Source organism: Manacus vitellinus, unplaced genomic scaffold (assembly GCF_001715985.3).
Source record: "Manacus vitellinus isolate BGI_N305 unplaced genomic scaffold, ASM171598v3 scaffold_18_pilon, whole genome shotgun sequence".
In the NCBI taxonomy this organism is placed as follows: Eukaryota; Metazoa; Chordata; class Aves; order Passeriformes; family Pipridae; genus Manacus; species Manacus vitellinus.
This window is the reverse complement of record NW_021939324.1, coordinates 383106-397197: the sequence shown is the minus strand read 5'-3', so window position 1 is coordinate 397197 and position 14092 is coordinate 383106. Positions and strand designations below refer to the sequence as shown.

Below are 14092 nucleotides of genomic sequence, written 5' to 3'. Positions count from 1 at the left end.
ACCACCACTCTCTGGGCCCGGCCCTCCAGCCAGTTCCTAACCCAGCACAGAGTGCCCCTGTCCAAGCCATGGGCTGCCAGCTTTTCCAGGAGTGTGCTATGGGAGATGGTGTCAAAGGCTTTGCTGAAGTCCAGATAGACCACATCCACAGCCTTCCCCTCATCCACCAGGTGGGTCACCTGGTCATAAAAGGAGATCAGGTTGGTCAGACAGGACCTGCCCCTCCTAAGCTCGTGCTGGCTGGGCCTGATCCCTTGTCCATCCTGTAGCATTACCAAGATGACTTGTTTTGTGCAATATCAAGAAAAACATCGTTATTTGATACCTTTTCACCTTGCCAATCTTATGTTTTCAGCTCCTTCCTCCCCACTGTCAGACATTGGAAGAGGCTGCCCAGGGAAGTGGTGGAGTCACTATCCCTGGAAGCATTCAAAAAATGTGTGGATATGGCACTTGGGGACATAGTTTAGTGCTGAACAGGTGCATGAACATAGGCTGGGTTAATGATTGGACTTATGATCTTAGAGGTCATTTACAACCTTTATTCTATGTCCAACCAATTCCTAGGAAGCAGGGTCTCACCATGCATAGTGGTTGCTTTGGAAGACAAATTCTTTTACCATGAATGGCCCCTGCCTCTTTCCCTCCGGTTCTCTGCTTATCACAGCATCATGTAACATGGGATAGCCTTTGGGTCAGTTTGGATCAGCTCTCCCAAATATATTCCCTCTCAGCCTCTTGCACAGCTCCAGCCCACTGGCCTTGGGAGGCCTGGAGAGACAGCCTTGAAGCTGTGCAAGCACTGCTCAGCAGTGTATTCTCAACTCTACCTAGCCAAAAATGCACAGCACGCACTACATGGACTGCTGTGAGGGAAGCTGACTCCATCCCAGCCAGACCCAGTGCACCTGATCAGGATACAAAGTACTTTTTGCTGAAATGACAGAGAATTATTGAAGTCCTGTGCCCTGCATGCACACACACAAACGCACAACCATGACATGGGAGCACTCCCTGGTCACATCTATAAAAACAAGACAGACATGCAATTTTGGAATGTCCAGTCACTTCTAGGGTCTCAGGAGAAAATCTAACACCCTTGAAAATTCTTCCTTAATTATGTAGCTTGTCACATGCAGACAGTCCATTTGTGCCATTCTCCTCTGTCAAAAGTAATTAACAGTTCACGGCACTTGTACCAGCAGTGCAAGAGTCACCAGATTCCAAATCAACTCCAGAAGCTGAGCTAACCATTAACCTACTGTCACCATGTTCTCCACTAACCCATATCCCCAAGTGCCACATGCACACACCTTTTCAACATTCCCAGGGATGGCTATTCCACCACTTCCTGAGCAGCTTATTCCAATGCCTGATCATTGTCTACTGGTGGGAAATAGAGAATAAATCTCCTTTTTATGCTTTTCTTCTGTATGCAACCTTTGCTTTTTCTCATTAAACTGCCTTTATCTCAACCCACAAGCTTGCCTGTTTTATTTTCTTTCTCCAGTCCTGTTGGGGAAGAGGAGTGAGAAAGCAACTGGGTAGCCAGCCAAGGTCAACATCTTGCTAATTTTTTAAAAAATATTATTAATCTTTTCTAAAGTCAGTGCCATGCAATTACCTAATTTGTGCAGTGATGCTTATGTTCTTGTTTTATGTTTTTGTAGAAATCTGTAAATGCTATGATGGGGAGAGAAATCAGAGAAAAGCAGTAAAGTAACCTGTGGCTGGAGAACAGTATCAGCAGAGTAGCTGCATAGATGGCAATCATATAAGTCTAGTTGTCACATCAGCATTTAAAGTCAGTCCAAAGCTTTTATTAGAAACCTGTAGAATGAGGTTTCTTAATATAATTTAGATACCTAAAATACTTGGATTTTTGACATGTTCTTGTTTAAGGTGTTTAGTCTCTCATAACACTAATGTTATGAGACACTAGTGTTATATATAACAGTTCTCTCTGTCTCTCAGGATCTCTACAAATCTGCTTTCTTCTATTTCGAAGGCATCTTCTATAATGATAGAAGATACCCAGAGTGCAGAGATCTGAGCAGGTAGGTACAGCATTTGTAGACGTTGACTAAGAAAAACCTTAAGGGAAAGAAAATTTATTTAGTTCTTGTGTTTTAAATACTGGAATATTTAGAGTGTAGAGTGGGAATGGATTTTTCATAACTGTCTCTTCAGGTTGAATTGATTTTTACATGGATGTTTAACTTTACTTGCTCTACTTATTCCTTCCATTCACTTCCTTTTTGAAGAGTACAAATCCATTTTTTTACTGCATATCCTGTTTTGCTCTGTTGGGATGGGATTGCTGTGGAAGGTGGCAGATACCAGTTTGTACTGACTTTTTAAGTGCCCTCCCTAGTTATGATGACCATCAAAAGACTGTGAGGTAGAAGATGGATCAGAGAGAGAACAGGCTCAGCTGCGTGAAAATTGCTTGTTCTGCTCAGTCTTGAAAATATGCTGAATGCCTTCATGATAAAGTCAACATTGGGACTGTGTGACTGTTCAGAAAAGAAATCTGAGATTTTAAGGAAGTATGGACTTGCTTACACTTCTGAGATTTAGGAGATCAAAATGTTTAAAATGGCTGGTATGGAAGAGCTGAGTTTGGACCCTGTTGTTTTGCCAGACTTGTTGTGTGACTTCAGAGAAATTAGTTATTTTACTTCTCTTTCTGTCTATGAGCAACAATGATCTTTGCAGAAAGGCTTGTGATAACAAACACAGCTTGTAGAACTGAAGTGCCTTGTATGTAGGAGTGTACTGAAAAGCCAAAAAATAAAGAGTGGCCAGTGCCCTTCCAGTGCTAAATTTTGAAAATGTAACTGCGCAGTTGTCAGCTTTATGTTTCTCCTTGACAAAAACAAACCAAAAAGTTTTTTAATACTTTAAAACAAAGTTATTGACCAAAGGAACCAAATAACTTGCTAGTAAGTGGAATTATTGGACTGCTTGAGAAGTGTTGTGCTGCAAACAGTCTGACCTGAGCGGGTGCCATCAGGAGCATACGCTGACTAGAACTCCTCAGGAAACTCTCTGGTGGGGATTTAAAGGCAGATGTTCCACAAGAGCAGTGCACAGTGCTGTGGGGTTGTGGTATTGCTGTGAAATCACCTTCAATTATTAAAAAATGTTGTCAGTTGTTTTGATTTATGTCATTTAACTGGTCTCAGTGAAGAGTCTTGCATGTCCCTCAAGGCATCTTTTTCTGTGCATTCACAGTTCATAGCATTCCTATGCTGATTGCCCTTCTGTTTTCAGAACAGTTATAGAGTGGTCAGAATCTCATGACAGAGGCTATGGAAATCTTCAGTCTGTTAAAATGGAGGACTATGTATTTAATGATGTGTCCCTTAAAATTGGCTTTCCATACCTTTTCTGCCACCAAGGGAACTGTGAGCACATCATTATAATCACAGATATAAGGTAAGTTACTGTTCTTTGGGAGTCCTTATGCAAATGAAAGCAAGCCTTCTGTGGGCAGACTTCAGACATGAAATGCCAAATATTTGTTTGACCAACTTATTAACTTTAAGATTATTCTGCTACCTTCTTCAGGGCTTATTAAAATTTTTATTCCATATACATGTGAGTATCTCTGAAATAGAGTAATCTTCCTTGCTTTTTGTTTTCATCTGCATAAAAAGACTGCTTCCTAATTAGCATGGTATGACTGCTATATGACAGGAATGGCACTCACAGGGGAAAGCTCTTTTTATGCAGAGCCAGAGTGTGGCAGATGTACATGCATGTACATGCTGACTCTGGAATGGCAGGGAGTGGAATGGTGTAGGCTCTGGCTGGACTCAAATGGACTAGTTAGTGTGAGCTTAAAGCTAAGGGGCAGGAACTGAAAAGGGAACAGAGGAGTTGAATAGTGGGCTGAAGTAGATAGGCAGGAAGGAGAAGGAGGTGTTGGTAATGACTGTGAGGTGGCACCACATCAACAGTAGAACAATGGTGTATACTCTGCTCAGTGCATTACAGGCAGAGAGCACTCTTTGGATTGTCTGTAGCACGTGACAGGTCATTTTCAGTTCCCAGGAGCCTGATGTACCAAAGCATTGATAATATATGGTGCCTCCCAAGAGGAATACAACCCAAAGACTGGTATAGGTGTTGCAAGTAGATGATCTCAGGATTATGAACCTCTAGGGATTCACCTGGTAATAGTCTGTTAGCCTGTGTAGGAGATAAAAGCTTTGAAAAGACCATATACAGCAGATGATCTGAAGACTTCTGAGTTACTGTGCAAACTGAGTTTACTTGTGACCATAAAATCCACAGGTGGTGCAACTAGCAGTCTATCTCCAAATTTTCTTCTGTGTCAAGGAATGTTAAGCAGAAATCTAGTCTAAATCTAGAGTTTACACAGGAATTTAAATCATACCATATTCAATGTCTGTGCTTATCATCAGATAAATTCCAGTGTGGCAGAGTCTTTATTGTATATTATGTATTTCCCTCAAGGCTCATTCATCACGATGACTGTCTGGACAGGAACCTATATCCCTTGCTAATCAAGAAACACTGGCTATGTACCAGAAAATGCTTTGTGTGCAAAATGTACACAGCAAGGTATGCTACATTCTCGATTCTATTATCTTCTTAAATAAGTCTCTCTAGGTGCTGATAAAGTAGAAATCAAAGCTCTGTATGTATTTCATAATAATGATAATAATAATCTTCACTCTGAGCAGTTCTCTCTCTAACTAGGAAAAGGCCTCCTGCAGGTAGCGTTCATTTGGGGCTGATGATTCAGGAGGTTCAAAAGAACTAAAATGATGACAAGACTAATTATTTGGCTCATATTCTGTTGCATACATAGAGCTCAGCTCTCAATCAGTTACTTTTGAAAATAATGCTGCATTTTCCCCCTTTGCAAGACGTGTTGCAAATGCATTTACCAGAAGTCATAAAGAGCTTTTGTTTAATCTAGCATCTAAGCAAGCATAGATCTGTCTAATATAGTAAGATCTAGAGATTTTTAAAAGGCATGCAACTTTTTCCACAGGAAACTCCTAACCTCTACCTGAAAACTGTGTGCTCTGTAGTACTTGAAGGAACTTCTTGTGATGCAGATTTTCTGCAGTTAAGAGAGGAGAATGTGAATATGGTGTTCTTTATGCTCTTTAATTTAGATATGAAAAAGACTTTAATACACAGTGGAAATTCCTCTAAAGGAGTTTCATAGACTAGGCTGGGCTCCCTGATTTTATAGGTCTGAAAGATTTATTTGCAAAATCACCTTTTACCCTTTTTTTTCCCCCCAGGGTAGCTTATGCTCTCAGCCTTAGTTTGACACAGCAGCTGTATCTTTGCTATCTTGCTCGTTTGGCCTTAGACTTCCCTGGAATCAGGCAAAGAGCCAATCCCTTTGTGGTGGGAGCCCATCCTAGTGTTCCTAGCAGAGCCCCTAGGATGCCATTACAAGTGGCTGTAATCTGGGAGGCATTTGGCCATAAGGGGAGGTGGAGCCAAAGGTCAATATGGTGGAAAGATGGGGTGGGGAGGGCATTATCAGAGGTGGTGTAAATTCATGAAATTAAAACCAGAATTATGCACTAAGCATAAGTGAGGACATGATAAACCATGGACAGCACAGCTGCTTTGGCTGGCTGTCCTGTGTGTTCTAATCTTTACAGATAGCATCTGTAATCACTACAGCTGTTATGACCTTTAGAGTCAGAGCATAAATTAGTGACATGGCACACCCTCCTTTTACATGTTAACTTGTGTTCATGGTAACTTCAGTGCTTGTGGAGTGTGCAGCAGTCCTCTCCTTCTTTCTTGTCTGCATCATCCAGGTCCTACTTTTAGACTCATAAATGGATTTGGTTACTTCTCAAAGTAGTTTAGGTCAGTCACGTCTGCTCTGTATCACAGTTTCTTACATTAATGGAAAACAGGGTGACTTAAATGGCCACAGGTGGACAGAAGATTCCTTTTAATTTTTTATTCTGAGGCACTCTACCAGCTATGCAGGTTTGAGGAATTCCTCAGAAGTGCTGCTGTAGCAGCTGGGATTGACAGTGAATGGGTGTGGAGTTTGGAAATAAGCTGTGTGCCTGGGGTGGGAAATATGCAATATTGGTAGTACCTGCTCTGTATAATATTACTGATGTTTGGTGCTGCCATCCCCAACTGTAAGTAAAATGTTGAGATGTTTGTCACAAATGTGTTGGACTCATGAAAAACACTTGTGTTTTGTAACTGCAGGTGGGTAACCAACAGAGACAGTCTGGCACCAGAGGATCCTTGTTTCTTCTGTGATGTTTGTTTTCGGATGCTCCATTATGATGCAGAAGGCAATAAACTGGGGGAGTTTCTTGCATATCCTTATGTTGATCCTGGGATTTTCAACTGAAACTGCCATGTGCCAGAGTGAATTCAGTGAAACTACACTGTTGAATCTGTTGCTCTGGCTGTTAAAACCACTGGAGAGCTTGAGTTTTGAGCATACTGCTGGGTTTTGGGTTAGGTTTGTAACCCTCTGCCCTGAGGTGGAAGGAGCCCTTTGCACTTGAAGTCTTTCTGTTATGCTTTCTAAGTATGATTGTAAAAGCTAAGTTAGCATGGAAAAATATAATACACTTTTACAACATTACAGCGGTTTGGAGACTATGGACTAAAAATACAGATGTTTAAGAAGAGAACGCCTGGCAAAAGAGCCATGATTTTGAGGAGTTCTGTGCATCCAAGGATCTGTAAACCTCCCAGGATGAGAACATGGACATCCTATCTTGAAAACTCATCATCTATGAATAGGGGTGCAGGGCACTGAATTTGTAGGGAGGAGAATGCTTTCTGAGAAAGCAGCTCAGAATTACAGTTAAATTCTTGGATCTTGCCTGCAAATGGGGGTGCTTGCAATCTGTAAGCTACTGCTGTCCATGGTGTGTGACTCTGAGGACTCATTCTGTGAAGAGTAAACTACATTTCACTGATTAATGAACTGTAGCCTGCCTTTCAAATAATTTTGTAAACTGTTTACAGTGCACAGTGTTCACTGTGCACTTTTTTTTAAGTATTCTGTTACTGTGAGTAATGATGTTTTTTATTAAAATGTGATCAATTTGTACTTCCTGTAGTCTGATGTTAAACTGAAGCTCTGTCAAGACAGAATGTACTTTTTTTAAAGTCTTCTGGAGTTAAGAGGATTATTACTGGAGTTCTTTGCAGTTTAGGAAAGTTTGTAGTGCTATCTGCTTTTCTTTTGAAAACCTCAGCTAATTCTCATTAGTGTAAAGACAGCCTACTCTGACAATCTGCATACAGCAAAGTGACAAACTGAATTCTGTTCAGGTCCTGTAGCTGCAGATTCTTCCAGAGCTTACTTGATTATCTTAGATGTCCTGAAACAAAGGTATCTTGAGCATTTGCAGGACTCCAGTGATCACTCATATACCTGTCTACTTTCTGGTGGTGTATTAGGTCACATGAATATAAAAAGGTTAGTGTTTTTTTTTTCTGCTTGTAAGCCAGCCAGCTGTTGTATTTTAGTAAATCAAGCACTGATAACAGCAGATGGTGATAGTTCTTTTATCCTACAGGAATCTGCAAAAAATGGAGTGCCTTGCCCACCACAACTGTTGCAAGTCCAGCTGCTGGGGCTAGACTGCTTTGTGGTGCTGATGTTTAAAAAGCCCCTGCAACACAGCTCTGGTTGCAACTGCAGCTGCAGTATTTGCCTCATAAGCTGCTACTCTTCATCTCTCCCCCACCTCCTCCTCTTTCAGCTGTCTCCCAGAAATATATGGACTTTCCAGTCCTCCTGAGTATTGGATCTCGGATCATAAAGACAGCTGGCATAATTTCTAAATATATTGTTTGCTTGTTTGATGGCTTCTTATGCTGAGTTCAGCATAAGTTCTATGCAGTCAGGTTTTTGTCTGGGGGTTTCCTCCTTTAGCTGTAGGCAAAAGGGAGTGGCCAAAATGTGAGTTTATTCTTTCATTAAAATAATTTGCCTCAAGTATGCTCTCTCACCCAACCCACTTACCTTCTTTCCATTAAAAAGTTGCTGTCAAATCTATTTCAAAATTGGTGTCCCTGCAAATTAAGAAATTTTAGAGGGCCAGTGCCATACTTCCAGTCAGGCAGAGAGAAGCTGGCCACACTCTGGGTGTGGGAGTTAGGAGCATTCAGTGCTTAACTACAAAACAGAGAACTCTTATTAGGAGCTTGCTGTTTGCGTGACCTGGTCCTACTTCATATTTAATGATTTAATTTAAATAAAAAAGGAAATAAAAAGGTTACATGAAGTCATAGTTTTTAAAGATACTTCCCAGAAGCTGTCACAGGACAACTGGGTCTGGTCTTGATTTGACATGTCCGTCTGATTTAGTCCTCTAAGTGAAATCCAGCATAGCACTCAGTGTCTGTAACTAAATTTTTATGACACCAGCTGGGTATTTGTGTTTTAGCAAATGCTGTGAGTTTTTTGGTGATCAGAACTTCAAAGCAGCTTTATTAGTTCATGATGTAAAATGAGAAAGTTTTTTTTTTTATAATCCCTTCTCTGTGTGTTTAGTAGTTTAATCTAAAAAGCATTAACCTGAACTTGTGGTTGGCTTTTTGCTTTGATCTTTTTTAAACATTTTGTGATTAGGCAGCATGAACCTCTTCAAGTTATTTCAAACTTCCCAGAGGTCTTGGAGATTCTTTCCCTCATCAAAGTTTTTGCCTTGCTGACAAGATGGTGATACAAAACTCTGTTTCTTGTATTGAGGAAGAGGAGATGTCCCTCTGATTTACTGCTGCCGTGAAGTTCCAAAACAAAATGTGACTCATATATACAGTGTCACTTCCCAGTGGTAATCTGGCACTTATAATGTTACCCCAAAAGCCCCATGTACTTGAATGATGAGCAACTCAATAGGGTTGCACAGTATTTTAAGCTGTAGTGAACTTGATTCTTTAAGTAGGGATGCTGCTGTCACAGCTAACTTTGCTTTAAATTTTGTGCATAGCTGTGATTTCTTTCTTCAGAAATAATCAGCCTTATTAATTGTGAAACTTAAGTTTGACTGCCTAGTCGGTCTCAACTCTCATAAATTATATTTGTATCTTTCAAGAGACACAGTTCAAGGACACTCAGGCATCTTGGAAGGTGATTTGACCTTCCAAGTCAGTCAGTCAGAGTCAGTCAGATTTTGTGAATTTAGGTTAGTTCTGGTTTGTAAACAGGCAGTAAATTCAGGCAGTAAAAGCCCAAGCAGCTGCATGGACAGAGTATGACACAATCAGGAGCTCCATCTCTGCATCCATCTCAACTGAAGCAGCAGCATGGGGACCCATTATCTCTGAAACAGATGTGACAGATGTGTTAGCTCTAAAACACTTGTGTGAAAATTAGGTGGATTTGGCATCCTTGTCAATAACACAGTACCTCTTTTTTTTTGGTATAAGGGGCTTGATACAAAGGGATGGTCAAAATTGAAAAGTGCTTATGTGAGGATTTCCATTAATATTTTTACAAAAACAGCTTCAAGGGTTACAGTGAAAGTTGTTTTAGTTTCTTAAGGTTTCAATAAAATACACTTCGTGACTAATGTGGAAACGTGAAAAATCCACTGTATAGTAATTATCTGTATTTGGAAACTGAATGAGAATGCTGCTTGTCTCATGGTCAGCTGTACAGCCATGTCAGTAGTTCCCCTTAAGAGCAGTTTGTTGTGAAGTGCTGGAGATTGCCAAAACTCAAAATCTATGGAGGCAAATCATTGTGCCCATCTGCCAAAGACAGTTTCATACTGGGGAGCTGCCATGGTGACTGAACTTGCAGGTTTGACTTGAGGTACCCTCTTCAAGACCTGAAGGCTATTCATTTGGGGTATATAAACACCTTCCATTTCATTACACAAGCACATACTCATTTTGCACATGAAAAGCTTTGCAAGTGATTTTAGCATTTAGTAACTATTTGCATGTTTTTTACTTTGTGTGGGAAACTGCTGTATTCAAAATCTTAATTATACTGCTTTGAACTGAAAGGTCTTTCCAAGACGTGTTTTAACTTCCAGTAATCATGTCAGTGGGTTCTGCTTTGTAAAGAGGCTTCAGTATTTAATCATTAACCTTTGTAAGTGCCTGCAGCTTGGGACTTTAATTTCCAAGGCAGCCAAGGTGTTCCTACAAAGTGCTACTGTAACTGACTGCCACTGTGTTTTGTGCAGTCATTCATGACTGTGAGGCTTTCCCCAGGCACATCTAGCATCTCTTCCCCCTTTGATTGACAGAGCAGTGAAAAGAGAGTTTTAGATGGCTTGCAACTTCACACAGGTAGAGTGGAAATAGTACCGGTTTGTAAATATGGACTGTTTTTGTTAAGACTGGTACAGATGCCCGAATGTCCATATGCTTCTCTATCTTGACAGAGATGACAACAGAGTAGTTAAGGAATGATGAAAAAATGTATGCAATTTGTAGTCCTCAATACAGTGAGGAAACCTTTAGAAAGCATGCAGCATGTTCTAATATTAAGAAGTCTGCAGTACAAATGTAGCAAATGGCTCCGTAAATCCAGCTGCTGGTGAACAGTGTTGTTTGAATGTTGAAATAAATATTCTTCTGTTGGCTCTCCCACATTACCAAACCCACAATCCTGCCTCATCTTAACATTACAGCCAGTGTACAGAGTATTAAGAACAAAAATAAACACAATGTGTTGTGCTTAGGGACAGCTTATAGAAGCAGTTAATCTACCTGTAACGCTGTGTAAAACTTCAGTGAAACTACTCCAAATAGACACCAGCAGCAGCTTATGTGTGGGGAGACACCACTGATCTCTGGAGTGCCATATTTAGCATGGGAAAAAAAAACCATCCACTGTTACATGTTAAAAAAAAAAGTGCAAAGTTGCAAAGATATCTAAAAAGCATTTTTGAACCCAATAAACATAATACTGTTTGTGCAGTGAGGGTCAGGTAATAAGTTCTGATTTCAGGCTTTTCACGCCTTTTTCTGTGCCTCTAGTCACTAGTGGGGATTTTTTTGTTTTGTAAACCATGGAAGTGAAGTGAAGGTTCAGGCTAGGATCCTAAAACTGTTATGCAGTTTACTATTCTAGTTTGTTAAAAAAAGGAGGGGGGAAGAGGCAAAAGAAAAAGTAGTTTCATCTCTCCAAATTAGAAGGTAAGAGAATAAGAAGTTACTTCATAGAAGGGTATAATTTCAGTGAAAAACCCCATTATTTTCAAGATAAATCTGTCACTTCCAGATTCTGGAAAACATGGAAGTTTGAAAGCAGTGCTGAAGCTACTGACCTTCCCCTGGTTGTGATGTATGGAGTGCTGGAATTGCTTTTTCCTATTACTGAGTATCAAGCTGCTTGGCACTTCTGTAAGAGCAGAACTGCAAACAAAAGTGAAGACTGTACCAAGCCGCTGAACTTGAAATGGGGAAAGTCTGTATACCTTGTTTTATTTATGAGAAATCCCCTTTCTCCATACCATGGGTAAGAACAAAAGAACCATAAAAAATCCAGGTGGGCTGACTGAAGAGGCCATGGCAGCAATTTGCAAGGCATGTAAACAAGAAATAATGTGACTTCTCAGTAGTGGATACTATGCTGTTTTGGTCATGTCTCAATACTGGAAACTCTTGTTGAATGGTGCCAGTTAGGGGTTCTGAACTAGTGGTCTCCATCAGGCTGTAATCGTGCTTTACTGTTCCTGCCTCGAAGGTGACACAAAGTGATACACACAGCTGGAACACTGTTGCCTTCCCCGATAACCCCATAACAAGATTTGGGTCCATCACTGCTGGTCACTTTGTAAATACTACCTCCTTAGAGCACAGGAGCAGTCAATTTCAAGTAAGCCAGCCAGGTGAGGCAGGAGGCCAGCTTGGTTGAGCAGGAATTTTCTTGGGAGCCAAGGCAGACCAAGAATGTGTATGCCCAGTGGAAGCATGGACAAGGCAACATGGCAGAAATAAAGACATGCTGCTTTGCACTGTAGGGAAAAAATTCATACAGCCAAAGCTCAACTGCAGTTGAAGCTGGCCAGAAATGTGGGAGTGATAAAAAGAGGGTTTTTCTTTAATATGTCAGTGGCAAAAGGCAGTGCAGAAAAACATCAGCCTGTTACAGGATGAGGATGGTCACCTCACAAACAGGGACAGAGACAAGGCAGAGGCTTTCTTTGCCTCTGTCTTCAACACTTATGACGGCCCACGGGGGTCTCAGTGCCCTGAACTGGAGGACCATGAATGCGAGAATGATCAGCTCCCAGTCGACTTTGAAATTGTGTGGGATCCACTGCTTCAGCTGGATCCCTAGAAATCTATGGGACCTGATGGGATTCATCCAAGAGTACTCATAAGAGAAGGCTGATACCATTGCAAGGTTCCTAAGATTTTTGAATGGTCTTGGGAATTCAGAGAGTTCCTATCAACTGAAATCTGGCTAATGTCAAGACAGGCAAGGAGGATGACCTTGGAAACTACAAGCCTGTCAGTCTCACTTCAGTGCCTGGTAAAGTAACAGAGAAATTTTATTCTGGAATTTACTGAAAAATACCTAAAGGACAATGCAGGCATTGGTCAGAGCTAGCACAGCTTCAGGAGAGGAGAGTCCTGCTTATCCAACCTGATTTCCTTCTATGACAAGGTAACCCACACAGCTGATCAAGAGAAGCCAGTTGATGTAATCTTTTTGGATTTCAGTAAAGCTTTTGATACTGTCTCTCATAGGATCCTTCTGGACAAAATGTCCAGCACACAGCTGGACAAGGACAGGATGTGGTATGTGAGCAATTGGATCATGGGTGGAACACAGAGGGTCATAGTGAATGGGGTGACATCAGACTGGTGACCTGTCACTCGTGGGGTTCTACAGGGCTCCATCTTAGACCCAGTTCTCTTCACTATATTCATTAACAACTTGGCTGCAGGACTTGAAGTAATACTAATTAAGTTTGCCAGTGACACTAAATTGGGAGCAGCTGTTGACTCCCTTGAAGGCAGGGAGGCCTTGCAGAGAGACCTTGACAAGAGCACTGGGCAATCACCAACCATATGAAGTTCAACACTAGAAAGTGACAGATTCTGTACCTGGGATGGGGCAACCCTGGATGTAAATAAAGACTGGGGAATGAGATGCTGGAAAGCAGTGCCACAGAAAGGGACCTGGGGGTCCTGGTCGATGGCAAGTTGAATATGAGTCAGCAGTGCCCTGGCAGCCAGGAGGGCCAACCATGTCCTGGGGGGCATCAGGCACAGCATCGCCAGACCGTCGAGGGAGGGGATTGTCCTGCTCTGTTCTGCACTGGGGTGGCCTCACCTTGAATACTGTGTGCAGTTTTGGGCACCCCAATATAAGAAAGATGTTGAGCTGTTAGAGAGTGTCCAAAGGAGGGCAACAAAGATGGTGAAGGGCCTTGAGGGGAAGCTGTATGAGGAGCAGCTGAGGTCACTTGGTGTGTTCAGCCTGTAGGAGACTGAGGGGAGACCTCACTGCAGTCACAACTTCCTTGTGAGGGGAAGAGGAGGGGCAGACACTGATATCTTCTCTGTGGTAACTGGTGACAGGACTGAGGGAATGGCCTGAAGTTTTGTCAGGAGAGGTTTAGGTTGGATATTAGAAAAAGGTTCTTCACCCAGAGGGTGCTTGGGCACTGGAACAGGTTCCCCAGGGTAGTAGTCACAGCACCAAGCCTGACAGAGTTCAAGAAGCATTTGGGTGATACTCTAAGGCACTTGCTGTGACTTGGGGTGACCCATGCAGGGCCAGGAGCTGGACTTTGATGATCCTTGTGGGTCCCTTCCAACTGAAGATATTCTGTGATTCTCTGAAGATTCTTAGAACTATTAAACTCTTAATTTTTAACCTGGCTGGCTGCTATCAAATACCACACACAAGTTGCTCCTAGTTCTGATATCAGGCAAAGTGTGTGTTTCAGAAGCAGCTTCCAGAGAAACTTGTACCTGTTGTGGTTCCCTTTCATGCCTTCAGGAACTTTTCTTAAAATAATTTACCAGTGTTTCTGTTAAAATTCAAGTTAGGTGTTCCCAAGTTAATGCCAAAGCAATAAAATCAAAATAGTACTAAAATCAGACTCTCATTGCTCCTATG

The 14092-nt window shown here is 41.6% G+C and overlaps 1 protein-coding gene across 2 annotated transcripts in view; it reads left to right on the top strand.

The window, feature by feature from the left end:
• Positions 1–6975, top strand: part of SNAPC3 (small nuclear RNA activating complex polypeptide 3) — an 18662-nt gene extending 11687 nt beyond the window's left edge. For both annotated transcript variants that reach the window (XM_025894902.1, XM_018070488.1), the window contains exons 6-9: positions 1975–2057; positions 3277–3441; positions 4486–4593; positions 6235–6975. In XM_025894902.1, the coding sequence (XP_025750687.1) occupies positions 1975–2057; positions 3277–3441; positions 4486–4593; positions 6235–6382 (504 nt within the window). In that variant the 3' untranslated portion in view covers positions 6383–6975. The remainder of the gene's footprint in view (positions 1–1974; positions 2058–3276; positions 3442–4485; positions 4594–6234) is intronic.
• Positions 6976–14092: the final 7117 nt, after the last annotated feature.